Source organism: Globicephala melas, chromosome 12, assembly GCF_963455315.2.
Source record: "Globicephala melas chromosome 12, mGloMel1.2, whole genome shotgun sequence".
Classification (NCBI taxonomy): Eukaryota; Metazoa; Chordata; class Mammalia; order Artiodactyla; family Delphinidae; genus Globicephala; species Globicephala melas.
The window spans coordinates 26,521,171-26,533,890 of NC_083325.1; the positions used below are offsets into that span (position 1 = coordinate 26,521,171).

General features: G+C 50.5%; 1 protein-coding gene across 3 annotated transcripts in view; it reads right to left on the reverse strand.

The window, feature by feature from the left end:
- TET3 (tet methylcytosine dioxygenase 3) overlaps positions 1-12,720 on the reverse strand; it is a 112,336-nt gene that overhangs the window by 58,042 nt on the left and 41,574 nt on the right. For all 3 annotated transcript variants that reach the window (XM_030877605.2, XM_030877608.2, XM_030877610.2), the window contains one exon: positions 178-2,299. In XM_030877605.2, the coding sequence (XP_030733465.1) occupies positions 178-2,299 (2,122 nt within the window). The remainder of the gene's footprint in view (positions 1-177; positions 2,300-12,720) is intronic.

A 12,720-nucleotide genomic window follows, 5' to 3' on the forward strand; every position in this document is an offset into this window, starting at 1 on the left:
CACCATCAGTTTCCTTCAATGTCTTCTCCACTAGCCTGGAGCTCAATTCTGTGCCCATAGGCCCCGGTGCGGTGTCTGGCCCACAGTGAATGTTTTCCAGATAAAAAACAGTGCCTAGAAATCCAAGCCTGCCAGGTCACATCCCCTTGCCCTTCCCTGACACCCAGGAGGACTTACCTACGCAATCACAGGTGGGGAACTCGGCCTGGGCTCTCTTGGCAGGTGTGTCCAGCAGACTCTTGGTGGGTGTGTCCAGGTACTTAAGAGGTGACTCCAGGAAGCCACTGAGGGTGGGTGTGAGTGGGTTCTCGGCCTTGGTGGGTGTGGCCTCCTGGCCTCCCTCCTCTGAATGGAAGCAGGTGGTTGAGAGCACAGTCACAGCCCCTGAAGATTCGATCTTGATTTGCTTGGGAGAGCGGGTAGCAAAAGGGCTCTCGGGGGCTGGGAGACAGGTTGGCTGGTTCTCGGGGTCCTGAATGGGCACAGACTGGGGGCCAGGAAGCCCAAAGTTATCCCCAAATTCAGCCTCAAACTGCCGGATGAGCTCTTCCAGCTTGTCATCGGCAGGGGGAAGAGGGCCAGCGGAGCCTGGCTGCAGGGTTGCCATGGGGCTGGGAGACCTCATTTCCTGAGTAGGGGCCAGCAGGCTGTCCCCGGAGGGACTAGGTGCAAATAGCGCAAGAGAAGGTTCTGGGGGCAGGGGGACAGCAGAGCCCTGTGAGGCAGGAACGGGGGCAGGTGGATGTGCCTGCACGTCCTCAGAGGCTGGGGACCTCAGCCCTTCCAGGATGATTTGCCGCAGAGGTGGGAAGAGGGGCTGTGCTTCCCGTGGCCTGGACTTCTTGATGTGAATGGACTTCCGGACACTGGGCTTGATCCCAGGGCCAGCTTTGTCTGTTCCCACGAGACCTCCAGCTGGTGCCAGGGGCTTCCTTTTCTTCTCCTTGGGTGGTCTGTCGGATGGCTGTGAGGCAGGTGAGCTGGGTGGTGCCCACCAGCCGGGAGGAGGCTCTGAGGGAGGGGGGAGGGAGGCATCGTGGGCCTGTTCCAGGAAGAGACTGCGCTTATGGTGGAGGTGCTGCTGCAGGGCCGTCTGGGCCTTCTGGTGGGAATCGGGCTCTGAGGACGGTGTGGGGGCCTCCCTTTGGAGAATGGGGGATGGGGAGGAAGAGGGGACCTCGACCTTGACCTTGGGCTTGCTGGGCAGGGCCTCGGGCCGCTTGAATACTGACTGGATGTAATCACTGGCGCTGCCCAACAACTGCTCCAGTTCAGCCATGGGATCAGGGCTTGGGCGGGGCATGGGCCAAGAGCTCCGGGGAGTTGCTGGTGGGGTGTCAGTGCCCCAGGCTTCAGGAAACTCTGTTCTAGGAGTTGCTGTAGGGAAGGCAGGGCTATCAGGAGCAAAGGATGGGTGCTCTTCAGGAGGGACCACAGGCCATGACGGAGCCCGGAGGTAGGACTGGGGAGATCTGAAAGGGGCAGGAGGGGACAAGGCCTCAGGAAGGGGGCAAGAAGCCTGGGAGGTGGCATGAGAAGGTTGGGGGAGGGCAGAGGAGAGTTGTGTGAGGGCCTCAATGGCAATGGCGGTCTGCAGGCTGATGTTTTTTTCCTTGGCGATACTCAGGGCACTCTGGGACAGGGGCAGGCCCTCCAGAGGAGGAGGTATATGAGGGACCTCAGAGCTGAGGAGTGGCCTGGTGATTGGCACCAGAAGACCAGCCTCACCAGAAGGCAGAGTCCCTGGGAGCCTGGGCCGTTCCTCCCCTCCCTCCACAACCACAGACTTGATCTTCCCCTCCAGCCACTCGAGGTAGTCAGGGCATTCTGGGCCATCGCAGTTGCAGTTGGGTGGTTTCATGCCATGCCGAGCGAGGGCCAGGGCCGTCTGCAGCGTGTCAAGGTCTTCGCTGCCAGCAGAGCAGCTCTCGGGCCCTGACCGTGGTCCCCTGCTGTTGTTCCCAGCTTCGCGACTCATCTCACGGTTGAAGGTTTCATAGAGCCGGGTGCTAAGGGCTCCATAAGAGGACACAGCTTCGGCCACAGCCGAAAAGGCCACCAGATCGTGGGCATCTTCCAGGCGAGCAGTATGAGCTGGTCCTGGGGTCACGTCCCAGTCGGGCTTCTGCTCTGCTCGCCAAGGACCCCCAGTGCCCAGCAAACTGGGTCCAGCAGGTTCTCTAGCACCATTGACTGGCGCCCCTGAGGCGCTTAGCTGCCGTGAGTCCCCATCGTACACTGGCCCTGAGTCCATCTGACCTGGAACAGGTCCATCAACTGGGCTGAGCTCTGAGCCTGTCTGAAGAGAGAGAGAGGAGGAGGAACAAAAGGGGAAAAGATGAGCCACAGTATTTGAAAAGCACTGTCCTGCACCACACCACTCAGAGGCACAACTAACCCTGCTTTCCTTGCAAACCCTCCCTGTCTCTGATAGAGCTTGAACCTCAGCTCATCTTCTCGCACCTCATGGCTCAGCTGGCTGCACTGCAGAAACAGAGAGCAGGTCTTAAAGAGCTCCTAACGCAGAATTCTGAATGTTGCTCAGACCCTTTTTGAGCCACACCGATGAAACTCCCCTGAAACCAGGCATTTGTTGAGGACACACAAAGAGGGCTTTAACTCACAATGACCAAAGTGACACCAGAACCTTTGTTTTTTGTCAGGAGGAAAAGAAAGCTAACTAAGCATCCGTGTAACAATGCACCAGAAGTGCGAAGGCTGTGTGTGAACGGGCAGGGAAGGAGCAGCTTGGACTAACGAATTCAGCCTGGACAAGGAATCAGTCATGGCTTCTCAGGGGAAGGAACCCACAGTTCTTTTCTCTGCCCATTACTGTCCTCGCTTAAGCTCAGAGAGCTGACAAGACAACATTCCCACCCAGCCCTAGGCCTGAGGAAACTCTGATCATCCAATACAGTGTGTGTTTAGCCCCACGCCAAGCCAGTCACGCCAATGACAAGTGAGGTGCTGCTTGGAAGAAGAGCCAAGCTTCCCAGGAACCACCATTATTCATCTAATGTCCACCCAAAGCACACTGAAGGGGGAGAGCACAAGAGGAAGTGGGCCCAGAGTCCAGTCCAGCAAGTTAAAAGGTAATACGAGGCAGATCTGAGTTTGCAAGAATTCATCCCACCGGAAAGGAAAGACCTTCCTTACAGTAGAATGCCAATGAAAAATACAGAAGGACATAGAAGGATTTAGAAACTCATCATGGATGCTACGAATAGCAGGTGAAAGCTTGATGAAGCACAGGATATATACATGGCCTCAAAACATCTCTTCAGGGCTTCCCTGGTGGCGCAGTGGTTGAGAGTCCGCCTGCTGATGCAGGGGACACGGGTTCGTGCCCTGGTCCGGGAAGATCCCACATGCCGCGGAGCGGCTGGGCCCGTGAGCCATGGCCGCTGGGCCTGCGCATCTGGAGCCTGTGCTTCGCAACGGGAGAGGCCACAACAGTGAGAGGCCCGCGTACCGCAAAAAAAAAACCCAAAAAAACAACACGAAAGACATCTCTTCAAAAATAACTTAAATACAACAGCAACTTTATAGTGGAGAAATAAATCTGGCTGACACCACCTTTACCAAATGATCAAAGTTATCATCATCACCAATATTGGGAAAAAACCAACATCATGTGTCTCTTGATATGATAACATTGAGAAGGAGAATATAACATCACTCACACAGACGTGCAGCCAGAACATATAACCTTAAATCTAATCATAGGAAACGTCAGATAAACTGAAACTAAAGGGTATGCTAGAAAACACCTGGATTGTTCTCTCCAAAAATTTCAAAGACAAGAAAAACAAACATCTCTCCCAGCTGACACGAGACTAAAGAGACAGCAAAATGCATGCTCATGGGTTAGATCTTGGAGTGGGGGGAAATAGCTATAAAGTACATCATTGGGACAACTGATGAAATTTGAATATGGATGTGGATAAGATCATATCACATCAATCTCTGTGTTCTGGACATGGATGACTATACTATGGTTATGTAAAAGAATGTCCTTGTCCTTAGAACACATACACTGAAGCATTTAAGGATAAAGGGTATCTCCAACTTAATCTCAAATGGTTCAGGAAAAAAGTATATGCATATATAAAAATATATTCACATAGAGAAAATGATAAAGCAAATACGGCAAAATGTAAACAATTTTGGGTATACAGGAGTCCCAGGTACTCTTCTTTAACCTTTTCTATAAGTTTTTAAGTTCTATCAAAATAAAAAGTTAAAAGAGAAATTAGGGGACTTCCCTGGCGGCGCAGTGGTTAAGAATACGCCTGCCAATGCAGCAGACGTGGGTTCGATCCCTGGTCCGGAAAGATCCCACATGCAGCGGAGCAACTAAGCCCATGCGCCACAACTACTGAGCCTGCGCTCTAGAGCCTGCGAGCCACAACTACTGAAGCCCGCGCACCTAGAGCCCATGCTCCGCAACAAGAGAAGCCACTGCGATGAGAAGCCCGTGCACCGCAACTAAGAGTAGCCCCCGCTGGCCACAACTAGAGAAAGCCCGCGTGCAGCAACAAAGACCCAATGCAGCCAAAAATAAATAAACAAAACAAATAAATTTTTTAAAAAGACCTGTAAAAAAGAAATTAGTCCCTCAGGTAGAATATACAGTATATTAAACAGATGGTTAAATGATACTAGTCCCCAGATTGTCAAACGTGGCCATCATGGGCTCCAAAGCGGTAGCGGGGAGCTGGGATTTGGGACAGGCCTCTGGGAGATGAGCAGAGGCCCCAGCCTGTGGTTCCCATCTCATTCTCATCACTGCAATTCTGGCCACTAAGGACCCTCATGCTTTTCCAACATGCTTTTCTGAGCTTTGCACACGCAGTTCTCATTGCCTGGAATGCCCTTCCCAGCTTCTGTGAGGTCTCTTTGGCTTATCCCCTCAAGCATCAGCTCAATGTCACCTCCTCTCTGACCTGGTTCGCAGATTGACCGATGCTCCTTCCCCTAGGCTCCCACAGCACCTTAAACGTGCCTCTATTAGCACTTATCACCTGCCAAGCAGCTGCCTCCCCCCACCAGATGGTAGTTCCTTCAGCACAAGAGCCCAATCGTAATGACTTCTGTGCCTCCTGCCCAGTCCACCGTCCGTCTGCCCCACAGGCCATGGAATACGCCAGCCTCTCCCTGATGCCGGTGGAAGACTACTATCTTTCAGAACTAGAAACTAGGAACAAACACCTTTCCTCCAGGAATGTGGCTGATCACCCAGTTCTCCCTTCCTTCCTTCTTCGAAACCTAAACTAACGTGGCTGCAAAGGCTACAAAATCTGAAGTGATCAAATTTTACATGTTTACATGTTTATGTATAAAAGACAGAAGAAGCAGGCATAAACAAGAAGAAACATGAGAGAGTAGCATGGATTTACAAAAACAGTGTCAGGAAGACTAATGCTGCATGAGCTGAGGCTTCCCCAAATGGTCAAGACAACTAAAAGGATTTTTTTTTTTTCCTGCGGTACGCGGGCCTCTCACTGTTGCGGCCTCTCCCGTTACGGAGCACAGGCTCTGGACGCGCAGGCTCAGCGGCCATGGCTCACGGGCCCAGCCGCTCCGCGGCACGTGGGATCTTCCCGGACCGGGGCACGAACCCGTGTCCCCTGCATCGGCAGGCGGACTCTCAACCACTGCACCACCAGGGAAGCCCTAAAAGGATTTTTAAAAGTTATTTTTGGTGTGTGAGTAAGAAGAACAAGGAAGGGCTAGGCCCGCTCTTGTGCCTGTGAATCCCCTGGGAAGGAAAATGCTCTTCAGACCAAAGAGAAAAGAAAAGGAAGAGTAGATACAGATAAGAGGAAAGTGAAACCAAGCTGGGTGGGAGACTTTAAGAAACTCTAAATTCCAGTTTTCCCAGCCAAGGGATCCCACTGACACATTCCTCACACCTGCCAGTGATCCTGGAAGAAACTTGCCGTCAGGAGAAGGTGCCAACAACAGGTGAGAAAAGAGCAAGTATCACCCCCAACTTTCGGAACAGTGGGTGAGTTCAGTCCGTGTGAGAGCCCTGAGTGGGTAACCAAAGGGACCTCAAGGAGTCAGGTTCAATGAAGGCCATCAACCCATCAACACGCAACTAATCTTAGTGCTTTGTGTTGTGTGGTCACGGGACCAGGAGGTAAGGATGTCACAAACTCAAGGGCTGCAGGTCAAATCTGCCACAAAACAAATCTGTTTTGTTTGGCTTTTATGTTTGTTTTGCCAATGTTAAAAAAAAAAATCAAATTTCACATGAAACCCAGATTTTCTTGAAGGTCCACACTCCTGCCCGGCAACCTCGTCTACAACTGAGCACTGACTACTGCTCCAGCTCACCCCCCGCCACATCATTTGCACTGCCTTCTTGAAACCCAGGCCAGGAGTCAGGGATTATTTATTAATTGCCTGAATTAATTATCACTTCATTCATTTGTATTCCTTGCCAAGGCCCTGGGTTTGCGAATCAGGTTGCAGACACTGAAGTTCCACAAGGCTGGCTGTGACCCCTTTGAGGGACAGCTATGGAAAATGACAGGCTGAATGGGCTGGCTCACCAATGGCCGAATGGCCATGCCCCGCTCAGAGTAAGAGTGGTGTATCGACTGCGGGGCGGGGGGGGGGGGGGGGGGTCTGTAGTGGCCTGCCACAGGGCTCTGTCCTCGGAACTGTCCTGTTCAACAGATTTATTAATAATGATAGTGAAGGCACACTTATTAAATAGAGAGATGTTGAAAACAGGAGGGATAAAACTACGTTAAGTGAAAGGACCAGGTGCCAAAAGGTCAAGAGGCAGGAGAGAAAAAGATCTAACAGGGTAAATAGGGTCCTAAGCCACATCTGTGCAAATTAAAGATGGAAGAAGCACATAACAATGGCAGCAGTGCACATGAAAATGTCTTAGAAATCAGGAGGGATAAAAGACTTACTGATGGGGGACTTCCCTGGTGGCACGGTGGTTAAGAATCTGCCTGCCAAGGCAGGGGACACGGGTTCGAGCCCTGGTCCGGGAAGATCCCACATGCCGCAGAGCAACTAAGCCCCGTGCACCACAACTGCTGAGCCTGTGCTCTGGAGTCCGCGTGCCACAGCTACTGAAGCCTGCGTGCCTAGAGCCCGTGCTCCGCAACGAGAAGCCACCACAATGAGAAGTCTGCGCGCAGCAACGAAGAGTAGCCCCTGCTCACCGCAACTAGAAAAAGCCCACGTGTAGCAACAAAGACCCAACACAGCCAGAAATTTAAAAAAAAAAAACGACTTATTGATGGTATACGCAATATGATGTGATCTGACAGCTTCAAAAGGTCTTATTACTCAAGGTTTCTTCAAACTTTTTTTACTACAAACCACAGTAAGAAATACATTTTACACTGTGATCCATTATATCCTTATATATATGACAAGTTTGTAAAATAGTATTTCCCCTTACTAGATACACAAACCCCTCCCTCCCTCTTTCTTGCAGGTTGCAACAATTTAAGTTGATTTCACAGTCTACTAACAGGTCCCAACCCATTTGCAGTTGGACACACACAGATAGGAACTGACCGGAACAGGACAGGCAGCACAGGCAGCAACAGCCCTGCTCTGCCTGGCCAGTCCCTACCTGAACTTCCCTCTGGCGAAAAACTTCCCAGGCTTCCCTCTGGTGAAAAAGGAAGCAGGACAGTTCAAAACCATAAGAGGAACAGGTCCCTTTTGGTTCTGAAGAAGACAAAACTCAAGAAGACCTTTAAACATCTGAGGGCCTATCATTTGGGGAAAAAATTAAACTTGTTTCAGGTGGCCCCAAGAAGTGGAAGAAGAGAAGACTTAGGCTCAATTTAGGAAAAGTTTTAATACTGAGAGATACTAAAAAATACACTGAAATCCTGTCCCCCTACCAAGCAGGGGGTATTGAAAAGGAAACCGAGCAGTTATTTGATGATTACTGGCAAGGCGCAGGACGATGCTGGCGGAGGATGGAGGCTAGTCTAGGTGCTTGCAAAGTCCCAGCTAGACATGCCCCAACCCTAAAGCCCTCCACACTTTATATCCCTTACTTCTCACTCCCCTCTGGGCTGCAGCAAGCACCGCTCTGAGGGTGCTCCTTGAAGTTTGGTCTCCAGCTGCCTCTAGCCCCTGGAATACGCTACAGGCCCACTGAGAGCAGCCTGGATAAAACAGACCAAACTCCCCATCCCACCTCCAACAGCTCCGTCCCCGACTCCTATTCCCACGAGTGTCCCCAACCCCGACATCCTCCACGTCCTTCTAATGTGACCAGTCACCAGGTCCAAACAATTCTAAACGTGAGTGCCTCTCTGTTCTATCTCCTCCCTTTCCCTTCCTGCCCTCCTAATTGGGACCTTGGTGTGCGTACACACTTTTTAATTGTCCAACTTGACAGGAGCTCCCCAGCCCCCCACAGTCTTTTCTCCACCCTACGATCTGCCTGTGGATCACATCCCTCCCTCGAGACTCCCAGCGCCAACTTCACAACACTTCCTCATACGCCACCCTTGCTCAGCCTTCAGAATTTTATAAGAGTGCCCTCTGCACGCCCCCACTACTTGGCAGGTGTGGCAGAGTTTACTTTCCAAAGATGGACACCACAACCCCTCCACCCACATGCACTTCTCCCATGGAGAGGTGGGGTCTACGTTCCCTCCCTTTAAATCAGGGTGAGCTCGTCACAACGGTCAAAGTGCCATTGTCATGATTTTCACAGCTAGATCATAAAAGATAATACAGCTTCTGCCTGATTCTTGGGGACACCCACTCTTGGTGCCCAGCTACCACACTGTGAGGAAACACAGGCCATGTGGAAAGGCCACGTGAAGGTGTCCATGGACCTTTTCAGCTGAGGTGCCAGGCAACAGTGGGCATCAACCTGCCACACGAGTGAAGGAGCTCTGCAAGGATTCCAGCCCAGCTGTCCAGTTACCTCTAGCTTTTGAGACTTCCCAGCTGAGGCCCTACACATCAAGGAGCTGACACCAGCTACCCACACTATTTCCTTCCTGACTTCCAGGGCCAAAGACTCAATGAACATAATAAAATGATAGCTGTTTCATGCCACTAAATTTTGTGGTGGTTTCTTACCCTACAACAGACCAGACTGTATACTTCAGGAGCATCAAGAAGTTTATAAAGCAAAAGGCAAGAGACAGACCCATAAACAAACAAATGCCCTGGAGCATACTGGCACCATGAGAGCAGTCTACCCAGGGCCTGGGGCACAGGGGCCGCTTCTCTCTGGGAAGGTGGACGTGTCTGTCAAGAAAGGTTTCACCTTGAAGAAACCTTCAGGACGAGCCTTGGAAGATGGGTAGGTATTTTGGAGGAGGGGAAGGAGGAGGAATTCTAGATGGAGGGACTCACATAGGCAAAGGCACAGAATCATGAGAAGGCCCGGTAGGCCGGGGGAAGGGTGAGCTGCTGGGCACATCCTGAGCGTGAAGCGTGGGGAGGGCAGATGTGTGGCTCAGAGCATGAACACACAGGAGCAAATTTACGTTTCAGGAGGGGCGCTCAAATGACTTCACAGAGCACTGACTGCAGACTTCAAGGCTGGTGGCGTGAAGACCAGTTAGGAGGCTAATGCCACTGTCCAGATCAGTGATAATAAGGGCCTGAACTAAAACAACATCAGAGAGATGGGAATGAAGTGTGATTATGGAAGCAAATGATTAGATGTAGGGGGTGAGACAAGGAACAAAATAACCGCCTCCTGATAAAGTCCTCCTGGACCAGTCCTGCTCACCACAGGTCTGAACCAGATCCTACACGGTCACCACATACAGCCACCTTCAGCTGGGGAAACTTTTCTAAGAGAGGATGACCAGTTACACTATAAAAACTCCTAAGGGACAAGGCTTCCATCACATCTTCAGAATCTGACAGAGTGCTCAGTATGTGCTCAAAATGGTCTGCTGCTTCTTCCTCTGGGGACCTACTGGTACAAGCCTCTTCACCCCTGGACTGTGAGAGGCTGCCAGCTGAAGCTCTGGGCAGAGTTTGCAGTCCTCCTCTCTAAGGCGCCTGTCACGGTGCACACACGTAGAGGTCTGCAAAGCTGCCAATGCCATCAGCAACTGATCTTGAACGACCTGCACCCCCATCTGCCTCCACAGAGAGGCCCACCAAAGGTGTCGGTGCCGCCCCTTCTCAGAGCCCCCTTCCAGGCACAGAACCCCACCCTGCCCTCACTGGGACCTGCACACTCAGTCTTACCAGGTCTCTTCTCTGCTTTCACTAGGAAAGCTCCAGCCCATCCCAGGCTTGGTGTGGACAGGTTGGGGGTATGCTCCCCTCACCAAGCGGTGGGCAGCAGGGGTTTGTCACTGGAAGACAGGCAGAGTAGATGCCCTTCTACAGCCAAGAGACATAACCCCTCACCTACTTCATGAAGGGTTGGCATGTATGTACAGCATCGCCACCTGCAGAAGACTCCAGGTCTTCCTCCAGGGGCCCAGGAACCCTTCTGGAATTCGTCCCTGTACCCTGCTTGGTCAGGACTCCCAAGGTCCCACATCCCTCCTCCTCTACAGGCTGCTCCTTTCTAAGCTCCCCATCCCCACAGCTGGTCCCTCAGACAATCTGCAGGTACCCAACAACAGCAACAGCCTGCCTCCCCACCCCAGGGGCTCCAGAGCCCCCTGGATGTCAGGCAAGGCTGAAGAAGTGTGGAACTCCACCCCCAAACACCTCATTTTATCCACAACACAATGAGAGGCGTGGAACTAACACCAGGTTTTCCGAGTCTTTCCTGACTCTCAGAATGCCAACACATGAAACCAGATCAGCAATCCTCTATGAAAGGGAAATGGAAGGAAGGCCGGAAGATAAAGGCTACTACTGTGAGAGATCAAAGTCCTCATTCACCATCCTTCTTAGGGCCTCTGGGAAAGGGGATATTAGAAGAGGCAGAGTCCCAGGGTCTGTCCTGCTGTTCAGCAGTTATACACCGTGTTGGAAGAAACATGTCCAAGAAGGTGTTTTTAGCCAGGATGAATAAGCCTGCAGGCAGGCTCCACAAAGGCCAGTGGCCAGGAGGCAGGGCCAATCTGCGGCACATCCTCTACAGAGGCATCTCCAAGAATGAATTCTCATGGGACTCCAGGATAAGAGTGGCTGCTCCCCAGCCGGCTGGCCAGCAAATCCCAACCCCGCACTTTCCCAGCTGCCCGCACCACCACCTCAGCTCCTCTGCTCCTCCAGCAGCTGTTCAACGGCTGCTTTCCAGCTCCATCCTTTTCCCCAGCCCTAGAGTTCAGCAGCCACCTCCGCATAAAACCAATTCCTTCCTTCCCTCCCCGAAATGGATGGCCCCACTCCACCCCCCAGTAGCACAGGGGTTGTATTTATGGCATTTTCTGTCTAGAGTTGATCAATTATTCATCTCTTCAGAGAATTCTCCCCTCCTGGGATTTATTGATGATACAAATCTATTAAGTAGGGAAAGAGACCTTTTTAGGGGAACCCTTTCAGAGGATGCACACATCTGCTTGTTTTTGCAGGAGTGAATGTGAGAGAGAGAGTGTGTGTGAGTGTGAGTGTGTATGTGTGTGTGTGTGAGTACACACGTTGGCTAACCCAGTCCCTTGTCTACACTCTCCACATCTGAGCTCTCTCTGTAGACGGCAAATCTCAGAAAGTTATACCTAACTTCTAGAGACTGTCATGTGTAGCAGTGGGTGTCCTTGTGTGAGTGGCAGGAGGTAATGTTTCATGTGGTTACTACGTACATACCAATAACATATTTTAAAATCTAACTTTTTTCCTACTACAGAATGAACAGATACAGCAAAGCTCAATGGTTGGGGTGATGCTCAGGAAGAAGCTGAAGCAAGGCCTAATTCCCTGAGGTCATCGTATCTGGCGGAAGCACAGGACTGTGACTGTTCATGCCCCCGATCTAAGAGTAATTAATGTGGTTTCGGGGAAGAAAGGAAAAGAAGAGAAGCGACTCGGAAAAGTCTCTACGTAACTATGATGCAGTATTCTTATGATAGGCCGAGTATCATGCTAATCACGGTACACTCATTAACCTTCTCCAGTCTCATAAACTCCCAGAAGGCAGAGGCTCACCTCCACAGATGAGGACACAGTATCAGATAGCAATCCAAAAGAGCAGACATTTTTAACCGCTCTCAATCTCACTTACGGAAACGCAAACAAAATAAATAAGACAACAGAAGAAATATTAAAATTATATGTGCCAAGGATTCTCCCCGAAGCATTCATGGTAAAGAATTACAAATAACCTAAGTGCCCCAACAATAGGTGAATGGTTTTAAAATGTTTCTTTTCATGAAAAGAGAATGCGGAATAAACGTAAGTAAAAAAATACTCAACTTCATTAGTAAACAGAAATATAAAATAAGACAGCTGTGAGAGTCCATTTTATATCCATTACAGAGAATTTAAGAGCAAGTATGTTTAGTGGAAATCTTGCCGCCACCACTTACTAGCTGTGTGACCTTGAACAAGTTAATTAACCTCTCTGTTCTTCATTTTTTAATCTGTATATCTGGGGTTAAAAGTTGACCTCTCTATGCCTCTGTTTCCTCATCTGTAAATCGAGGATTAATAACAGTACCTAACTTCACAGATGGTCATGAGGATTAAACAAATTAACATATGAAGAACACTTACAGGTACAAGCACCAAGAAAGGGTATTTTAGTTTGATACCAAGTGCTAGTGGGATTTAGCAGGAACTTTTTCTTATGAA